Below are 18,720 nucleotides of genomic sequence, written 5' to 3' on the forward strand. Positions count from 1 at the left end.
GGGGGTCATTTGGTTTCGGTGTGATCGCTGCTGTTTCATGTGATATTGGCATCCGTTGTTGACAACTTGCTATTGATGGAAACTGTTATGTTAATCAGTACAAGGTGAGTTCATGTGACCAGTTCAAGGTCAACCAATAGCATCGCAGTCATGGAAATCATGACTCAGCGGATTTTGGCACTTAGGGTATACCCAGTCTATTTACCATGACTCAATGCCTTTAATGTATTTATAATTGTATAGAAGTGTATTTCTTATATTTTTGAATTATCGTGTGTACAATTTGAGAGGAAATACAAAGTCATGCTTGTCACTTAAAAGGATGCTCCAGGAAACCTGCGCATTCCTTAGTTAAGATAGTTTTCTGATCCTCATGTGGGAAAAACCAATTTTTTCTTTCGAACTTCTTCGACATCTATCAGTGTACCCCTCACGGCATAAATGTACACGGCAACTCTGTAGCATCACCATTTCGTCTTTCAGCTCTGAAATTTATCTTTTTGCATTTATCCTATTTGATATTGGGAAAGACGTATAAAGCACATTGTTGAAGGCAGATAAAGTTGTAATATTTGTTTCTAAATTCAATTATTTCTTTTTCTGGGTTTTGGAAACGTGAACAGGTAGTTCAGTCGGTAAGGTAACGACGGAAGTGTTGCTTGTTGCAGGTTCGTCTACTATTCTGCCCCTGTCCACTCGCTCATATTTTGTAAAACATTACCACATCTCCATCTCGACCAGTTACTCTACTGAAGTGCAGTGGAGCCCTACCATGGTTGTCTTGGTTTAACAAAACATTCCACTTTTTTCATTTTTTTATCTGTTTTCGCGTGTCTTTGATAATGCGATTTATGATACTGCTCTTGAATATTTTTGCTCAACAATTATCCTACTCTCTAGATTTTATATTTTTTCAAAAGTGGCATGAAATTATGGTTTGCATTCAAGTTGTAAAGTATTGAATTTGTAAGAATTTCAAAGAGGCAAACATGAAGAATTGACATTGCCACAACGATCTTCTTCTTAAGACAATTTTTCGTATTTTACCTTGGGGCAAGCTTTGACCAGCTGCAACTTTCGTTGCCTTTTTCGGTGATTTAAAATAATTATAACTAAGTACATGCTATATGATTTATCAATGAATCAAAAAAAACTTAGTAATGAGATTATCAAAGAGAACAATTTTCTGATATAACATTTATACTCTAAAAGTTCACGCAGGGGCGGATCCAGAGCAAATTTGAAGGGGGGGCAGTTGGTAGTGGGGGCGCTGAAAATTTTTCAAAAATTGGTGACGAGAGTACGCTGTATACAACAATTTCAGACCCATTTTCAGAATAAACAATATAACTTTGAAGTTATCCTTGAAGCAAATTAACCTATCGGTCTCAGAAACTTTATCACCTGATTCTCATTCTTCAAAAGAGGCGCATAATTTCTAAAAAAGGGGCGCCAGATTTGCTTCAACTCGTCGAGGGAGGGGCAACTGCCCCAACTGCCCCCCTTAAATCCGCCACTGAGTTCACGAAAGGATTGCTTTTCATGTAATTTTGATATTGATTGCTTAATAGTTTCTCCTTCCTCTAGCAATTTAGCCAAAGTTTGAAATTTACCGCATAAACCAATGGAAATTTGGCACAATCGTGATCCAGTTTCATTCTCAAAATTTGAATTATTTCTATTCAAGTTTTAGATAGTTTTTGTTCTAAAGTAGAATTTAAAAGATCCCTCTCCCCATTCCTTTTTTTTCAAAATTCCTTTCAACATATAATTTCCCAATTTTAAAGAATATGGTATTTTTGGATTTCATTTTAGAATTTGCCTTATAATTTGCTTTACAATTTTTGTTTTGCCTTTCATTCTTTGAATTAATGTTGACATCATCAATTCATGTACAATGCCTGCCAAAAGTACTTGGAACACCCACCAATTTACGCTGCATTTGATATCTTTCATTCCTTTCATGAAAAAAATTGCTACTTCTGCCCCCTTCCCCCTCAAACAATGTTGATGATTTAGAGAAATATCATAAAAGAAGCGCAAAAGAAAGTGCTTCCTAAAATCCTATCCCGTTTGAAATACAATGAAAAAGGAGTTATTCAACAAGGGATTTGAGAGAGAACAATTTATAGATTATTTTGAAACTTTTTTTCGTTGGCAATCTGTGTGAGACTGTTATAGTTAGCCATACCTTGCACTTTTATTTGTCATTTGTGCGACAGAACTGGAAATAACCTCGGGTTAAGTGAGAAACTCCCTTTCTTTTTAATCACTCTTAAGCTCTTTTTCCTCATCGGACGAGAAAAACCTTTTGCGAATATCCCCATTTTTTAACTTTGATCTTTTATTTTTTATCAGTATAAATAATAAAGAAACTTATGAAAAATGTATAGAAATATTACTTGTTAAAAGCTCTTGTTAAAAGAAAATGTTTTGCAACAAGTTGGCGGGGGCCAAGGCAACCCTCATCACCCCTACCCCCGCCCCTCCTATGGTAGAGCAATTTGAATAGGATGAGCAGCTTCACCCTGTATTTTCAACGTTGGCTTTTACATTATCCATCAGCTTCGTAACATTAGAATCTACACCTCGCAACTTCTTATACGATTATAATTAGCAAGATATTTCATCTGCCTACTTTAATAAATCATTACGAACATGGACCAAAGGTCATTAGAAACAGCAACCCCTTATATTCATGACAGAATGTTTTATAGAGCCCCTTACTCACAACCTCTTCTTTTCCTCAGTGAATATTGGCACTGTTCGATGGTGTCCATCTCGTGAATAATGAGGGTCTTGTTTCAAAGTCTCTTCCATTTTAATTTGAACCCTGTAAGGAGTGGAGGGCACCCTCTCATCCCGTTTTTTACAAATATTGAGAAGCCTTGTATTATTTTGATCAGATCTATGCTGTGCAGTTATGCCACCCACCCAAAATAGTTGCTCCACTGCTCTCCTTTACCTATATTATAAACATAACATCAAGTGGCCTGTCATATGCCCCTCTCATTTCCCTTATGAATATTGGCACAGTTCGATGGTGTCCATCTCTTGCAAAACGGGGGCTTGCTCGCTAGTCTCCTACCCTTTCAGACAACTCTCTGACTGTGGGCAAACTTTGTACTCTGTATTGTTTGCGTAACGGCAAATGCCACCTCCTTCGAAAGATCCATACATTCTGCAGACGTCGCCAGTATCAGGTGATAATCATATCGATGCCTTGGAAGAGAGGCGGTGGATAGAGAGAGCAAAGAGGCTTTCTTCGAATAGCGGATTTGTTGATTTTTCAGATTAGCCCTATCACTCGTTACGTTTCACCCATCACATCTTCTTGGTTCATGGTGGCGCCGGATTTTGGTATTAGGAGACGAGTCGCGAAACCAAAAATTATGGAGCAATTAAGTAATAAAAGTAATCCAATTCAATCAATCTCGGTCAATTGTACCCGATCAGGCTTGTACAGTATTATAGTGTAGTGGTCAGCGTTTTACACTCTTGTTAAAACCATCGAAGGAGGACGTGGTTTGTTTTCAAAATTGCCTTTTACCCACAGACAATAATTGTTCACTACAGAATTCGAATACGATCCGTTGATGGCAATGGGCTCTTGTTTTTCACATTTGTTTGTATCAAAATTTTATTAAAGTCTTTAATAGAAAAAATAATCTGAATCTACATAAAACCATATCAATTCTTTTCGTCTAGAAACATTTCAAAGGTAATCATTTTTGATCGTGTGCTCACTATTTTATATAAAAACCAGTTATATGTTAGTTCTATTATTCCATGTTGATGTTAGTTGTTCTAAGTTTTGCCAAAACTTTCAAGGGTGTATCTTGTTATATTGCTTTTGCTGCGGGTACTGCTATTTCGGTAACAGATGTAAAACATATGCCATCCCTGGTGCCTGATCCCCAACAAAATGCTTTTATGGATAAATTACCTATTTTTCTTACAAAATAACAATGATTTTTTCAAAGATGTTTTGGCAGGTCATGACATTGATTTAAAAGCATCTGTAACAATATGTTATTCAAAATTCCGTTTACAGCATCTCAGCTTCATCTTATTCTTCAGTTGTTCTTGATCTTTTTTACAGTTTTTAGGCTTGTGTTGCTTTAAGTTTTTTCTTATACATAAGAGTGGAATAAAATGATGAAGCACTTTGCCCTCCTCTCCCTTTTTCCTTGCTGTTAGCTTTAAAATCCTGTATTCCTCAATGTTTATTCGCCTCATCCATAACGCTCGTTTGATTAACAGTTCCTGTTTACTTTGAGTTGATTTTTTAAATTATCGTGTATGCCAGTTTTGTCAATTGTCTGTTTGTGTCTTGGCCTTTGAGAAAAACGTGCAGATCCTCTCACCATATCTACAACGGTCATTAAGGGGCAGTGGGCAGTTGCCATCTATCATAGTGCATAAGCTACCCTTCAAACGCGCACTTGAACGGATTTATGGGGATGTGCCCTGGCAAAAAATTTGGTTACAGGCATAAAGCGAATTTTACGACTTTAAAATATTCCTGTAAAACGTTTTTCAATGAAATTCAATAGTCCCGTAAAGAAATTCAATAAACATTTTCAAAGAAAAATAAGGTTTTAAGTTTCTTCTCATAGATAAAAAAATGGTAATCCGTTTAGAAATATTGCTTTGCAAAATAATGGCTCCAAATATTTCCAGATTCTCGCTTTTTGTCTACCTGTACGTGCATTTGCGGAAACTTTGTTCCGAAAGTCAGTCCCATCTAGGAGCTCTTCCTCTGTTTTGGTCACCTAGGATTGTACAATAAGCAAGGACAGGGATGCGGGGAAGAAATTTTTGGGTGTTGGCCCCCAGAATTTTTGTAGTGTGAGTAAAATGCTTTTATATCGTTAAAAATTGCTATTGTTAAACTAATTTATCAGGACTGGCTCCCCAAACAATGAGTCGTATTTTGGTCCTTGGTTATAAGGTCTATCCTTGGCAATCTTCTGTACCCCAAATGTCCTTTCTACTAGTTTTGACCCTGGAAAGAGGATTTCTGAAAATTATTAAACTTTGATAGCAAATATTTACCTATTTGAGACGTTGTCTTCCCTATTGATAATATTTTTCACCTTACGCATCAAAATGTAATTTCCTATTAGAGGAAATAAGAAAAACAATACTTCTTTCTCCATTTACAGCCATCGTAAAAGCACTTGGTTGACGGTGGTCACACAGAACAGTGGCCTGTGCAGGAGCGGAAACTAGCCTTAACCATAAGCAATGATAACTCGTTGGTGTGATGTCATTATTATTCAACAGGGCTACTTACCCTCGAGCTTAATTCAAGGAAAGAAGATGTTGCAAGATGATTAAAGAATACGAATTACGAGGATGCAAATTCCGTGACGTTTCTAAAGTTTTGAGGCGAAAATCCTCCTCCACAACATTCATCATCGTGCAGGTTTTGGAGAAGTAACGTTTCTGCGTCTCTTAACACTTCTCAATAATGTTTTAGAGTCTTTTCGTTTCCTGTTCTGGCATTCTCTGTCTGGCAGACAGGCCGCCCAAAGACTGACAGACACGCTGGCATAATTGGCTGCAATATCATACCCCCACTTGAATGGGCCGATTGGCTACCCTGTCAGCGGGTAGTGGTTGGTCGCGCGCACCTAGTACAAAACAGACAGTAGCACTTGTTCGCGGCAGTTGATGTTTTGTTAAAGCAGCGGTGTTCATCCAGTAATCATGATGTACCACCCTGGTGTATATAGCCAAAGAAGTTATTCAAGCAATGGTGGGTACCCATATGCGGACTTGTACAGCCAAAGCAGGCAATCGGAGTATAATAACAATATGGACAGTAATAATAATAACTATCATCAAGTAATCGGCTTTCAACCAGAACCGTATTCGTCTTACAAAGGCCAACAGCAGAGGGGAACGTACGAACACCGTTCTCTGCAGACAGAGGGCTGTTATCAGCCTGGTAATCAACAACAAGAAAGGAACGGCTATTTGCCCTATTACGGCAAGCAATACGAAGGATCTAACAACCTCCATTCGCAGAATTCTACTCAGATTTATAGCAATGGCTACGACTATAAATCAAGTGCAAACACCGTGATAACTAAAACTAGCTTCTCTCCTGATAACGGCGACTACAAGTATTATCCTCCTTGTGCCCTTCAACACTATGAAACAGATGCAGACAGCAACGAAGACGAAGAGATTGTCGAGCCTAGAAACCCGTGTGCATATGCCAAGACCTACATGGATGGCAGTTACCGATTAGATGCAGAAAGAGGTATTAAGCACTATCTTTTTGGTTGTTTCTCCATTCGCCAGTCACTTTCAGGTCTGAAGTTTCCTTTGCAATGGCTTCATGTTTTTGCCTGTTGCATACAACAAGAGAATCCCACTCTGCCACTACCATTACCTAGCTTAAAAGCATTCTCTAATCCGATTAGTTGCAGCTTTCTATTTTCTATTAAGACAATCACTACCATTGTCGCATTGGAAAAAATTCCTATACAGAACTCTTTTGCTGGATTTTCAAATTTTACAATATGCATTAGAGTAATTCTGTGCATGCATCTGATATTCTGGCTTCAGCCTAAGGTGTCCGGCCATCCCTATCGCGTAGGGTACCAATTTTGCGCCCGTTTATGCAACACTCGATTCAAATGTTCCATCTTTGGGCATTTTAAAAAGGTTTTTAGTAATTATGTGCTTGTGACCAGTATGCAGTATGCAATTTATGGCCAACAACAAACTAATCTCCCATTCCAGAAATCACTCTATCTTTCAATTGGAGCACGTTAAAACATCCCCTAAAAACATATTCTTAAAAACAATTTATAAAATTATTGTTTGACAGTGATTATCCTATGAAATTTATAGTTTAACAGTGCTGCATTCTCGTTGCAATCAGGTTTGCAGCATCTGCCATTGATACATGTTTCGTATCTCTTGACTGCAGAGTTAGTATAAAGAACACAATATCTAGCCACAGCGTTAATTGAATAACCTTTTTGTACATCAAAAGTGCATAAAATAATCTGAAGTCTATAAGCATAAGATGATGCTTTATAGCCTGCTCCAGTTAATAAATAGAAAGGGGGATTCTAGGACTGCACATAAATCATAAATCTTTTACCTGCACAATCATCCTTAACTCTATACTGTGAACATTTGCCTATTTTGATGATTGTTTGTTGATCACAAGTAAACAAAAGGCCTGTAAAAGCCTTGCTGTAATTATTAGTTACTTGTATCCTAATGCCATGGGCTCATACTCCATAAGATGTAACAGTTTGTTTGACGTTACTTCAAATGAACTTGTTTGTAAAGCTGGCCCTTAGTATAAACTTTAGCTGCCCTAGCGTAAAAGGTAAAATGCCTTTGTGAACCCTTTCATTAGAACCCTGATAAGAAAAACTCTACGTTTTGTGGATTAGATAACCCCTTAAAGCAAACTAAAAGCTTTTCAAGTACAATATTAGTTTCTTTCAATAAAATTATAATCTTCAAATGATGCTACTTTATGTTAACGAGAGGGACTATTGTTTTCTTCTTAAGAGCGATATGGAGAAAACTGGTGTGAAGGGAGTTTAGGTAATTGAGGCTGAGTTTATGTGGAAATATAATAATATCTGGAAGTAACCCATATACTTTGAAAGTTTTGCTCTGGGCAAAGTCTGATAGATTATAGGAAGATAGAATGTCTGTTTTTGCCATCAAAGTTTTTTATATATATATGTATATATATGAAATCATGATGAAACTTAGGTTAGCTTTTAGTTAGCTTACAGAAGAACCTCGTTGTCAGAGCTGGAATAGGTTGAGAAGAGAAATCTTTGATTAGAGAGTGCCAAGCACAAACACTATGTCTCATATCTAACTGGTGGACGAGTGAAAATGCAAGGGCGTTTGTAAAATACCTACTTTTGATGTGTACGAAACACATTGATATCGTTGAAGGCGTCAGTTCTGGTTGTTAGGTAGAGTCGTTAGCACTGGGAAAGTAAAAAACAAGGTCCACCATCAGTTTTCTTTCGTGTATCAAGGTCCATCTCACTACTAATCAGATTTGCGTCCTTATGTATGATTTTGAAGGGATACCCTCTATTTTCCTTGCTGTCTCACCCATTTGAAAGCCTGGCTATGCTCTTTATACATCCATACCTTAGTATATTTCAAAATTTCGAAACTGTTAGTGACATTTCTTCTTAGTGTGATTAAACGCAGCTCTGTATCATCAGAGAAAGTAATGATACAGTAAAGATTTCTGCATCTTACTCGCCTCTACTTTCTAGCATTATCACATGCTTTGCAAGTTATCAGCAGTCAAGATTTTCCAGAATCCATAGAATGAACCTTTGCGTGTGGTTCATTTGATATCTGCTTTATTTAATTTTTTTGCACTTTCTTGTTGTTTGGGTTCATAAATTGCTCCCGGCTGTGAGACGTAGCATCAACCAGATGCAAGGAAAGGAACGCTTCAATCAAAATTATAGTAAAACATAATAATTTCAAAAATTTTTATCAATCCAGTTGATAAAAATTAAAGCTTTGTATCATCAATATAATCGATTCGAGAAGTTGTTAAAACCAATATTTCTATTTCTCGTAAACAGAAGACGTTTGCTTCTTTCAGTAACTGATTTTTTAATTACGATTGTTACTATTTCGTAATACGTTTTTGGCTCTTTGCTATTTTCTTATAGTTTCTCGATTGCCCTTACGACCATTTTGTCACTGAGCCTACCGGGAACTGAAACGTGTTCAAAATTTCATTTTAACATGTAGAATACTATAGAAATAAGGAATATCTACACGGAAAGAAAACGAAAATAAGGAATATATACACGAATGTGATAAAGTGCTTAATTTCGTTACAATTTTGATACAACGCTATGATTGTATTGGAAAGAAAAACTATTGTACACTATCAACGCAAAGAGTTTTCAAACTTGGACATCGTGAAGTTTGACAAGTTTGTTAGTTTGAAAGTGAACCAAAAGACCGTGCCACCAAGCACCATAGCCAAAGATTAGGAAAGTTTTTTCTTTGCAGAATATTTCTTGATCACTTTTGATCTTTTAAAAACACTCTTTTTTGTTTTATTTTTCTATTCCAAACTTTGTAAACACTTTTTTAATATATTGTTAGTAGTCTGGTCGATATGAAAGAAAAATCTCGATTTCTTTGGGACACTGAGCTGGGTTTGTGTATTTTATCGTAATATTTTTCAATTCATGGCAAAATAACTGAATCGAAAGTCATTAGTAACTTTGTTGGGTTAACTATTTCTTCCACGAACCTTTCGTTTGTTTTTAACTTATTTCTATATGAAGAAAAGGGAAACAGACTGGGCAATAATGAATTTTATCAAGTTGCTTTTAAACTTAATGAGGCAATTCTCGATTATATTCAATTCTTTTTGGCTGCCAATCCACACTTGATCACAAAATTTTAAGGTATGGATTTTCAAAAGACATCGAGAAAATGTTTTTAAGTTATTTCTTATTTTCAAAATACTTTTGCTCTAGATCCATATGTTATTCGACTTAAAATTTTTCAAGCCTAAAGCTGGATTCTCCTATTTGGCCTCAAACGTCGATATGTAATGTTTGTTTTTAATAACGTCATATTTTGATGACATTGCTTTGTTTACTGTGCGAACGTTCCCTGTTTCAGGTTATTTCCACGTAAGAATTCTTTTGTCAGTCACAAAAGTGAAATATTTTGCGTTCAGAGAAAGCCTGTTTGGTTTTCGTTGTGCCTTTCGTTTCCGACATCTTTTATACCATTGTAATAAACTCGTAATTCTTCCATTATTCAGATATTTTGAAGATTACGATGGTCAAGCATTTTTTATTGTTCATTCTGTGCTACGTTTTTAGTATTGTCGTTCTTACAGCTAACTTTTCATAGACACGGAATTCTCGAAAGGGGTTATTCAATATCTTAAAAGGATCGATAACAGGTAAATGGTAGCAAGCATAGCAATGGCAGTTAAAAAGTAGCTGACGTGCTATTTATTTACTTCTTGTGAAACGCATTACAAAATTTAAGGTTCTACGGAACCAGAGACTAAACGTGCTCATTTAATCATTGCTAGCAGATCTGTTTTGAATCTTTCGAAAAAATAACTTGAGCTGCTCCTAGCAAATTACTTAAGTGGGGAAACAGTTTGTCGAATCTTCATTTAAAGTCGTTAATTTTCTATATTTGTCGTCTAATTTCCTACGTTAATAATCTTCTATTTTACTTTTTTCGTTAAATCCCACTATCTCATACTTAAAAATGATTCTCTCCCTGCTTGGTATAAGAAATTTAATCTTTTTTCTTTTTTCCATGAACTATAGATACTGGGAACCTTACATTAATTTTTTACATTTCCATTTTACCTAAATAAAAACAGATTTTCCACACAAACTTCCAATTAAAAAGCTTTCCATATAAAGTGTGACATTTAGCTTGCGAAAACTGAACGGGGTATTATCATTTAGCCACCAATTTAAAGATGGCCTAAAAAGTCACTTTCTTCGATACCTTTCGTGCTTCCTCGTTTGATGCAGATTGTTATTTTTAGATCAAACTGGCTTTCAGGTATTAGATTGTGTTGCGGGATGCTGATGCAGGTTGTTAAAGAATTCTATCTAGAGGTATTAGACGGCATTGCGGGCTCTTCGTCGCGACAGTATTTTTACTCACATACCTCCGACCAATTACTGTGTGGTTCATTTATTAATCGTCTATGTTCCCTTATCAAAATATGATACTTTCGCTCTTCATCTCCGCTTATCACGCTTATCAGTTAAAATTTATGAGATTTTGTTCAATTTTCTTCGCATTTGAACATTTCATACAAATTCAAGCTTCTATCTATCTCTTATATTGGTAGTGCAACTGGTAATTCCATAGCTTACCGCAAACTTTTTCATAGAGCAAAATCTTTTGAGTTTTATTTGTCATCATAATATTATTCGCACCCTTTTAAATTTAATAAGACCCAAGCTGTAGTTTTAAGATGATTTACAGGACTAAGTCTGTTTTAGATAGGAAAGTAAATTCAAATAATGCCAGATTAAAACACCTCTGGAAAATCTACATAAATCATTTTCTTACAGGGCCTTACAAGGCCTACCAATTTGCCTTTGAGCGTGGCTAAGAACACTGCCGTGAGAAATGCATTTGTTGAACAACCACTGATATGGTATTGGGCTTTGGATCTCATACTCGAATTGAATTTATATCCCCAACCCTTTTATATCCCATAACTAATACGCATTTGTTTAGGTTTATATCACTGTTTGAATTTTCCTACCCCTTCTCTTTTTTCCCTATCATTTTTAAGCGTTGTGGAGCATGTTACTGGATCACTTTAGTTTAGATGCAATTATTATAGGAACGTTTCTTGCACACAGTACAACCCACATTATAAAAGATCCTGCGATTTTCTGTAGCAAGTTGAAATGGCTCCTACACTTTTACAGAGTGTTTCTTTTATTTGAAGGTCCTTAATTGGCAAAAGTCCCCTGGCTGATGTGCAGTTTTCATATAGGTTTTCAATATGCTTTCTCTAAATTCTCCAAGCAGAGACAATAAGCAAATTTTCAAAATTTTTTCCTTTTAGTATTATGGCTTTTAGTTATATTGGTTTATAAATGCTTGAAAATAACATGAAAATTAGATTAATAGTGAAACAAAGCGGAAACAATTTCTTAACTTCCAATGGTACTCGATTCTGTCTAGAGGAGTTGTTTGTTTTTTTCAGAAAAATTGCTTACAGAGCTTCTTGTGCATATAGGTGATCTGTTTAGAGGTATTGCATTTAAAGGTGCTGCATATAGAGGTATTGGGCGTAGAGGTACTGCGTTTAGAAGTACTGCGTGTAGAGGTACTGCGTGTAGAAGTACTGCGTGTAGAAGTACTGTGTGTAGAAGTACTGCGTGTAGAAGTACTGCGTGCAGAAGTAGTGCGTGCAGAAGTACGTCGTATAGAAGTACTGAGTGTAGAGGTACTGCGTGCAGAAGTACTGCGTGTAGAGGTACTGCGTGCAGAAGTACTGCGTGTAGAGGTACTGCGTGTAGAAGTACTGCGTGTAGAAGTACTGTGTGTAGAAGTACTGCGTGTAGAAGTACTGCGTGCAGAAGTACTGCGTGCAGAAGTACGTCGTATAGAAGTACTGAGTGTAGAGGTACTGCGTGCAGAAGTACTGCGTGTAGAGGTACTGCGTGCAGAATTACTGCGTGTAGAGGTACTGCGTGCAGAATTACTGCTTTCTTTTTCAAGTGCTGCATGAAAAGGCGATCTGCGAAGAGAGAGAGATTCTCCCATATAATTAAAAAAACGCGTATCGACAACAGCAACCTTCCATTGTATTTATTGCCACGATAGCCTATGGAAATTGAATATTTTCACAGAGGGCTTTCAACAGGGCCAGGTCTATTCTCAAGCTGTGGTTTTAAATACAAGGACGTCTTCGTTTCCTCATACAGACTGTGTTTAGAGGAGAAGCTTTTCTTTATGGCAGACTAATTTAACTTTTTGTTTTGCCAATTGTTCTATTTGATAAGTATTACTTCATGCTACGAAGCTGTTTTTTGGAGCAATTTGGTTATGAAAATTGAGTTTTTGAGGACCAAAGAACTTTATCAAATATTTTCCTAATCTTTAGGACTGTCAAATTCGTTTAATTTCACACTTTGGTTCAGGTTTAGAATTTAGGAATGTATTCTGAAAGACAACTTTTCAGCTTTCTCTTCAGTTCAATAGCATAGTTGATTTTTCTGCAGCAAGGATGATGTTTGAAACCAAATAATCTCATGATCATTGGCATCGGATGATGATTTATCTTATTGTTATCTGTTTTCGATGCTCTTTTTAGTTTTTATCATTTTGCTTTCGTCAAGTATTTTAGAGAATGAAACCTGAGAAGGTCTATCCGCAACTAGCAAAATTCACCTAAAACTATCGAAAACAAATTTTGCAGGCCTATAATTGTCAGCTAAAAAGAGTCGCTAATACCTGAAAAATAATCAGCTAAAAATTATCATCTAATACCCAAAAAATTCCAAAATAAAGTATCTTGTTGTTGAGCACATAAGAGACCACTTATCATTGTAACTTAGACTATTTCTTATAATAATAAGTTTAGATACATATGTTCTTTTATTCCTATTGTTGCATATAGTTGTATAAGTATCAAAAAGGTATATTGTTAAAATCTGGTACGCCAAGTTTCACATCACAAAGAACATTCTAGCCCATAATTATTGGATGGAGCCCCCGTATATAGTTATAAAATTTCAAGTGACCCCCCCCCCTGTGCTAGCTCAATAGAAGCTTGATGACACCATTAACGGTAAATCCATATTCCTCGTCTATTTTTGGGAAAGTATTTTTGCTCAAAAAACACAGGTAGATGAAAAGTCAAACTGTTGGTAGATTTTGTGCCTAACTTTTGTTCTTAATTCATTCTTAAATTCACCAGTTTTTTCAATATTCATGTGAAGTTTGTTCTTATAAAAAGAAAAGTGTGTATTTTCTTTTTTACTTGGAAAAGGCGACCATTTCCAAAAGTAAATCATGTCGATGAATAACTTCCCTGTCTTTATGTATTGGCATATGGTGTTTTATAACAGCAGATAGAGCCTGTCTGGAAAAGTGGTGTAGCCTGTCTATAAGGGTGTGGTTTTCAGTCTTCTAAGACTCTTTGTTGGCTTGTGGTACCGATCAATGTACAATCGCAACAACTAGATATCTACGTTGCTTCAATAAAACCAATTTAACCTCCAAAAAAAATTTTCAATTTTTAATTGTGCAATTTTTTTCCATTGAATTACTTGAGTTTTTTAAATATAAATATTTTGTAGGCATTAATATTATAGAGGTATTTGTATCATGCAAATAGGCATTGTTGAAGCAATTTGGCACCTGAAGAAGCATTCGAAAGAAAAGATGAAATGGTAGCAATAACGGATGACCAGCCACTCACATTTATCAAATTTTGATTACATCCTAAAGCAAAGTTTGTGATAACCCTAAGCCGCAAAAACTTTAACATGAATTGATAAAATTACGTCTACAGTGATAAGGATCAAAACTTAACAAACAACTTAATAAAAAGTCAGCATGACTTGCATCAAAGGGGCAGAAATAAAGTTTTATCATCAATTTTTCATCAATCCATGCTGTCATGAAACTATCCCTTTTATCTTGCTAATTCAGTTAGTGAAACCAACCCTTCATCTACCCATTAGATGTGGATAGCCTAAGACGTACAGTTAATATCCCATATCTCGAACTATGACGTCAAATAGGAATATATTCGGGATAGCGGATGGCCACAATAATTAAAGATTTTTCTATACTTAGACTTACACTCAAACGAAGGGTAATAAAAATTGTTCGAGAAGCGGGTATGTGAGATGGAGGATGTTAACTATATGTATCATCCCATATCAACAAAACCAAACTTGAAGTCTGTGGCAAAAGAGGGGGATAAAGTAGAACAATTTTGGGGCACCTGCCCTTCTTCCCACCGGTTTTCATAGGTCCTTAAGAAATGCAAGCCTTACGACGTCTTCTAGGAATATTTGTCTTAACAATGACGTACTGAAAGAAGGCATAACTCCTTCATGTGTGTCAAAATAATTTTTTTATTACCTTTTTTATCTGAAACCATCTCCGTGCGTATAGATGTGTCTTTTTCATATCCAAATTTCACTGTTATAAGCGTCAGTGTCTTGTTTCAAACAATGGGAGGTTACAGTAAGAAATCATTCATTCACTTCTTTGAACTACTTTGGTCCATTTCCCGTTTTTTCCATCGACCCATTAGCCTTGTGTGAATTCTTGGCTCGATAGTCTATTTTTAAGGAAGGCACCGTCTGTGCAATACCAGAGTTTGAGTGGGTGATATCCGCGAAGTTCTCCACAAGCAGCACACTAAATTTCAATTAACTATTCAGTGATGTCGTAATGAGGTCAACTGCATCAATATGGTAGTTTTTGAAGGGTGTCAAATCTTGATGTATTTTTTACAAATAATCCTTTAATGGGATGCTTTACAGAAACAATAATCGTTTTTCTGTGATACTGGTGCATATTGTGATTACGAAATTGTAGTATCATTTTTTTATTAGCTGCCATTTTCGTTGACTTTGGGGATGATGATAAGTTAATAGCAAAATTTGGTTATGAAATTCTCAGAGTCGGGAAAACATCACAGCCCCACGGCCACTGGCCGGCGGATGGTTGTTGAAACAACAAGAAATTGAGGAAGGTGACCAGAAATTTGGAAACTTAAGGACGTTGGGAAGTCTATTGCCTTTTGGTTTCAAAAACACATTCAGACAAAAAATTAAAGAACAAATAATAATTATAAGTCTCCTGTTTTTAATACTGAATGTGTTTGCAGAACTGCTTTACACTGTAAAATTTAGGCATTAATTTTTTATTATTTACATATTTTGAAAAATTAATTTACATATTATGTTTGGGAAAAACAGAGTTGCAGGGAGAATGGAACAAGACTAGTCTAGGACCCCCAGTTTCCTGACCACGCCAATCTTTAAAACCATTAAAAATTAGGAAAACTTTATAGTAGAAATTGCTTAGCCGGAGAAAGGTTGACAACTTTTTTGGACTCTTGAAATTCTAACCTTTGAAACGTGACATATAGCTTCTTGCCTCTTTCAGGCCATCAAAACTTGAAGCCTGTTCCTTTTTTAGGCAGTCCGTTGCCTTATACAGTATAAAATAATAGCCTCGTTTTGGGCTGGGCTTTCTTGCTACAAAGTTCTCATTACTGAACATTGTCTATTGACATTCAAAGAAAACAAGAAGTCGCTTATTAGGACCCAAGCTTCTGTCCGTTATTTTCACATTGCTTGGCACATTGCGTTACTTTCACATTGACACCAGAATATTTTAGGAAAAATTGATTATGTGGATTTAAAATTTTAGAAGATATTTGTTAATTATGGTTTAGCTCTATCGTGAAATGATAAAGGTTGTTTCCATAATGTTTTATTTTAGAAGTATGATTTTCACAAATTTTCATTCATAAACTAGCGATACATTTACTAAACCAGAACAGAACAGGATAGAAAGTTCGGACACCTTTCAGTACCTTCACCAGACAGCAATCGTGTAGGCCAAGCACATTCATTCCGATAACGGGGTCTCTATAGTTTCATCATGAAATCGGATTTGGTGTTCTTCGTACATCGATTCTGATATTCTGTTTCAATTTTGCAGCTCAGCAAGCACCTTGGGAAACACGTCAGAAATCAAGACATCGCAAACGAATGACATATTCTCGAAATCAAATACTTGAATTGGAAAAAGAATTTCTGTACAGTAGATATTTGACAAAGGAGAGGAGGAAGGACCTCTCTGACACTTTACGACTTACTGAAAGACAAATTAAAATTTGGTTCCAGAACCGACGAACGAAATCGAAAAAAGAAAGAAGAATGCAACTCAAAGATAGCCAGCCAGATGCACAATTATAATCGAACGCAGTACAACGTAGCCGGCGACGTAAGAATCCTACTGGCATATCTACACCAGAAACCCCGATTTGGTCCAACTCTTTTGGCCACATCGTTTGATGTTCAAAGGCTCAGTTGACAACTCATCTCAAAAGATGATTTCTTCTCTAATGGAGAAGCTCGCCTGCTGACGTCTCATGAACAATGTTGAAACTTTTCCCATAGTTCATATTTCTAAACCTTAGTATTTTTGCTAGTGCTGTGGTTGGTCGATAAGGGGCCACATATTTTTACCCTTATAAAAATTTTGAGTATACTTAAAGTGGGGTCCTGAAGGGAGAGTCTAAGTTTATTACTTAATACTTGGCATTTTTTGTAAAAAGTGTGGGGGCTAAAGCCCCCCCCCAGCCCCCCTTGCTCCGCGGTGTCTGAGTTATCCCAGTCTTTTAAAGATTTTCCCAGTCCCATTTGCCTAAGCCACAAGAGCCAAACCAATCCACTCTTGTTTATCGGTTCCATCTTAACAGCACAATCTTGAAAGAACTTCCAAAATGTTGACCATAGCCATTTGTATTCTAAAAACAATTAACTGGGAGTTTGTAGAATATCATTTTTTCGTGAAAGTTGGCATTTTAGAGCTTCAGGTTAGCGTGGACTCTGACCTGCAATAAAACCTATACTATAAAAAGAAGTCCGTGGGGATTTATTTGAAACGTGAGTGGATGCAATTGCCACTTTGATGTGGCCCCCGAAGTACTAGTGTATATATCTCGAGAGGCGTAAATTTTGCGCGAACCTCCGCCATTGTGACATAAAGTTGATAACCCATTATTTAGGAAATTCAACATCGTTGTGCCATGGATTGGTAGTGAACACACTCTTTCGTTCCTTCCTCTACCTTGGCATAGCTTTTAGGCGCAAAGCTGGTAAGTTTCTAGATTTTATAAGCTAACAATTTTCCATTAAACTGGCATATGTGGTAGCAATTTGCCATAAATTCTATTTAACCCTGTGCCTGTTCTTTGCCTGTGCCCGCCATTAATAGCTGATCCGAATGCGAGGAATCCCTCCATGAAAACTGGAAACACCCATGCTAAAAAAGAGTATGGTAACGACATGAAATACAGGGATAAAGGCTTTGTCGGCTAGAATATCTTAAGATGAAAGATAAAACCATGAAATCGAAAGCATGCTCACATGTCTTCTTGTTAGAAGGCTGTCATTCTAGTATTGTTTTATTGCGTGAGCATTCCAAAAACAATTGCGTTTTCCTTATCGCTTTACATTCCTGAACTTTTCGGCGTCAAATTTAGTCGGCAAACATGGGTCACGAAGACAGGCAATTTCGCTGTAGTACATGTTAAACCAAGTAAATTTGTAACTCATATTGACGCAGTATTCAAACGGATTCCGAATTACCTCTCAATGAATTGTTATTCTTTTACTTTTTACCATACATCAATGAATGACTGGTGTAATAACTGAAAAATCATTGAATAATTTTTATGTTTCTATTCTCGGGTATCTATTGTTGTCGGCGCAGATATTTTTGAAAGAAGCTTTTTATCGACAACTTTAGTCAGTTTTAAAACTGTCAATGAACGTACCTCATTGATTAAAGGTCCATTATTGACCAGCTCAGATCGGTTCTTCAATGACAAGTAACCAGTAGCAGATTATCATGTTCTATTTAAAGATTCAAAACCTTCCCACGTTGAAAACGCTCTGTAAACTATACTTTATTGTCGATTTTATGCTCTTTTGGTCTGATTTCTATAAATGTTTTAACTTGGTTTCTGAAAGAGCACCTTAGAATGTCTGTTGATCTGCAAAATCAAGGATAGGCTGAGAAATGATTGCATTCAGGAGAAGGGTTGAATTCCATACTGTAAAATTGTCCTAAACTTTATATAGTTTAGTAGAAACTATCCTTTTTTAATTCAATATTTTAAGAGGTCTTCAAGATTTCCAAAAGCTCTGTCTTACCCTCTGTCCTTAAAGGAACCTTGGCAGAAGAAAGTGAGTTAGTGTTTATTGAAGAAACGGAAGAGCTGATGCAGGATTCGCAAAATCGCTATGCAGCTATGTACAATCTAGCCAACCAGACCCCTGTGTAAACCATTTTGAAGTTCGTGGTAAATCAAGAATAGTTTTCTCGGTGAATGATATACCTAAAATTATGTTTGCTGAGATCGTGACGAAAAGTCTTGAACTAGTCCAAAGCTATAGATTCACCCCATGT

The 18,720-nt window shown here is 36.3% G+C and overlaps 1 protein-coding gene across 1 annotated transcript; it reads left to right on the forward strand.

Annotated features, from left to right (window-relative positions):
* The first annotated feature begins 5,168 nt into the window (after positions 1 to 5,168).
* Positions 5,169 to 18,012, forward strand: LOC135683768 (uncharacterized). Its single transcript, XM_065199120.2, has 2 exons — positions 5,169 to 6,274; positions 16,243 to 18,012. The coding sequence occupies exons 1-2, from the start codon at positions 5,716 to 5,718 to the stop codon at positions 16,497 to 16,499; spliced, it is 816 nt and encodes a 271-aa protein (XP_065055192.1). The 5' UTR covers positions 5,169 to 5,715; the 3' UTR covers positions 16,500 to 18,012.
* Positions 18,013 to 18,720: the final 708 nt, after the last annotated feature.

Source organism: Rhopilema esculentum, chromosome 7 (genome assembly GCF_057945365.1).
Source record: "Rhopilema esculentum isolate cy_ngs chromosome 7, ASM5794536v1, whole genome shotgun sequence".
Classification (NCBI taxonomy): Eukaryota; Metazoa; Cnidaria; class Scyphozoa; order Rhizostomeae; family Rhizostomatidae; genus Rhopilema; species Rhopilema esculentum.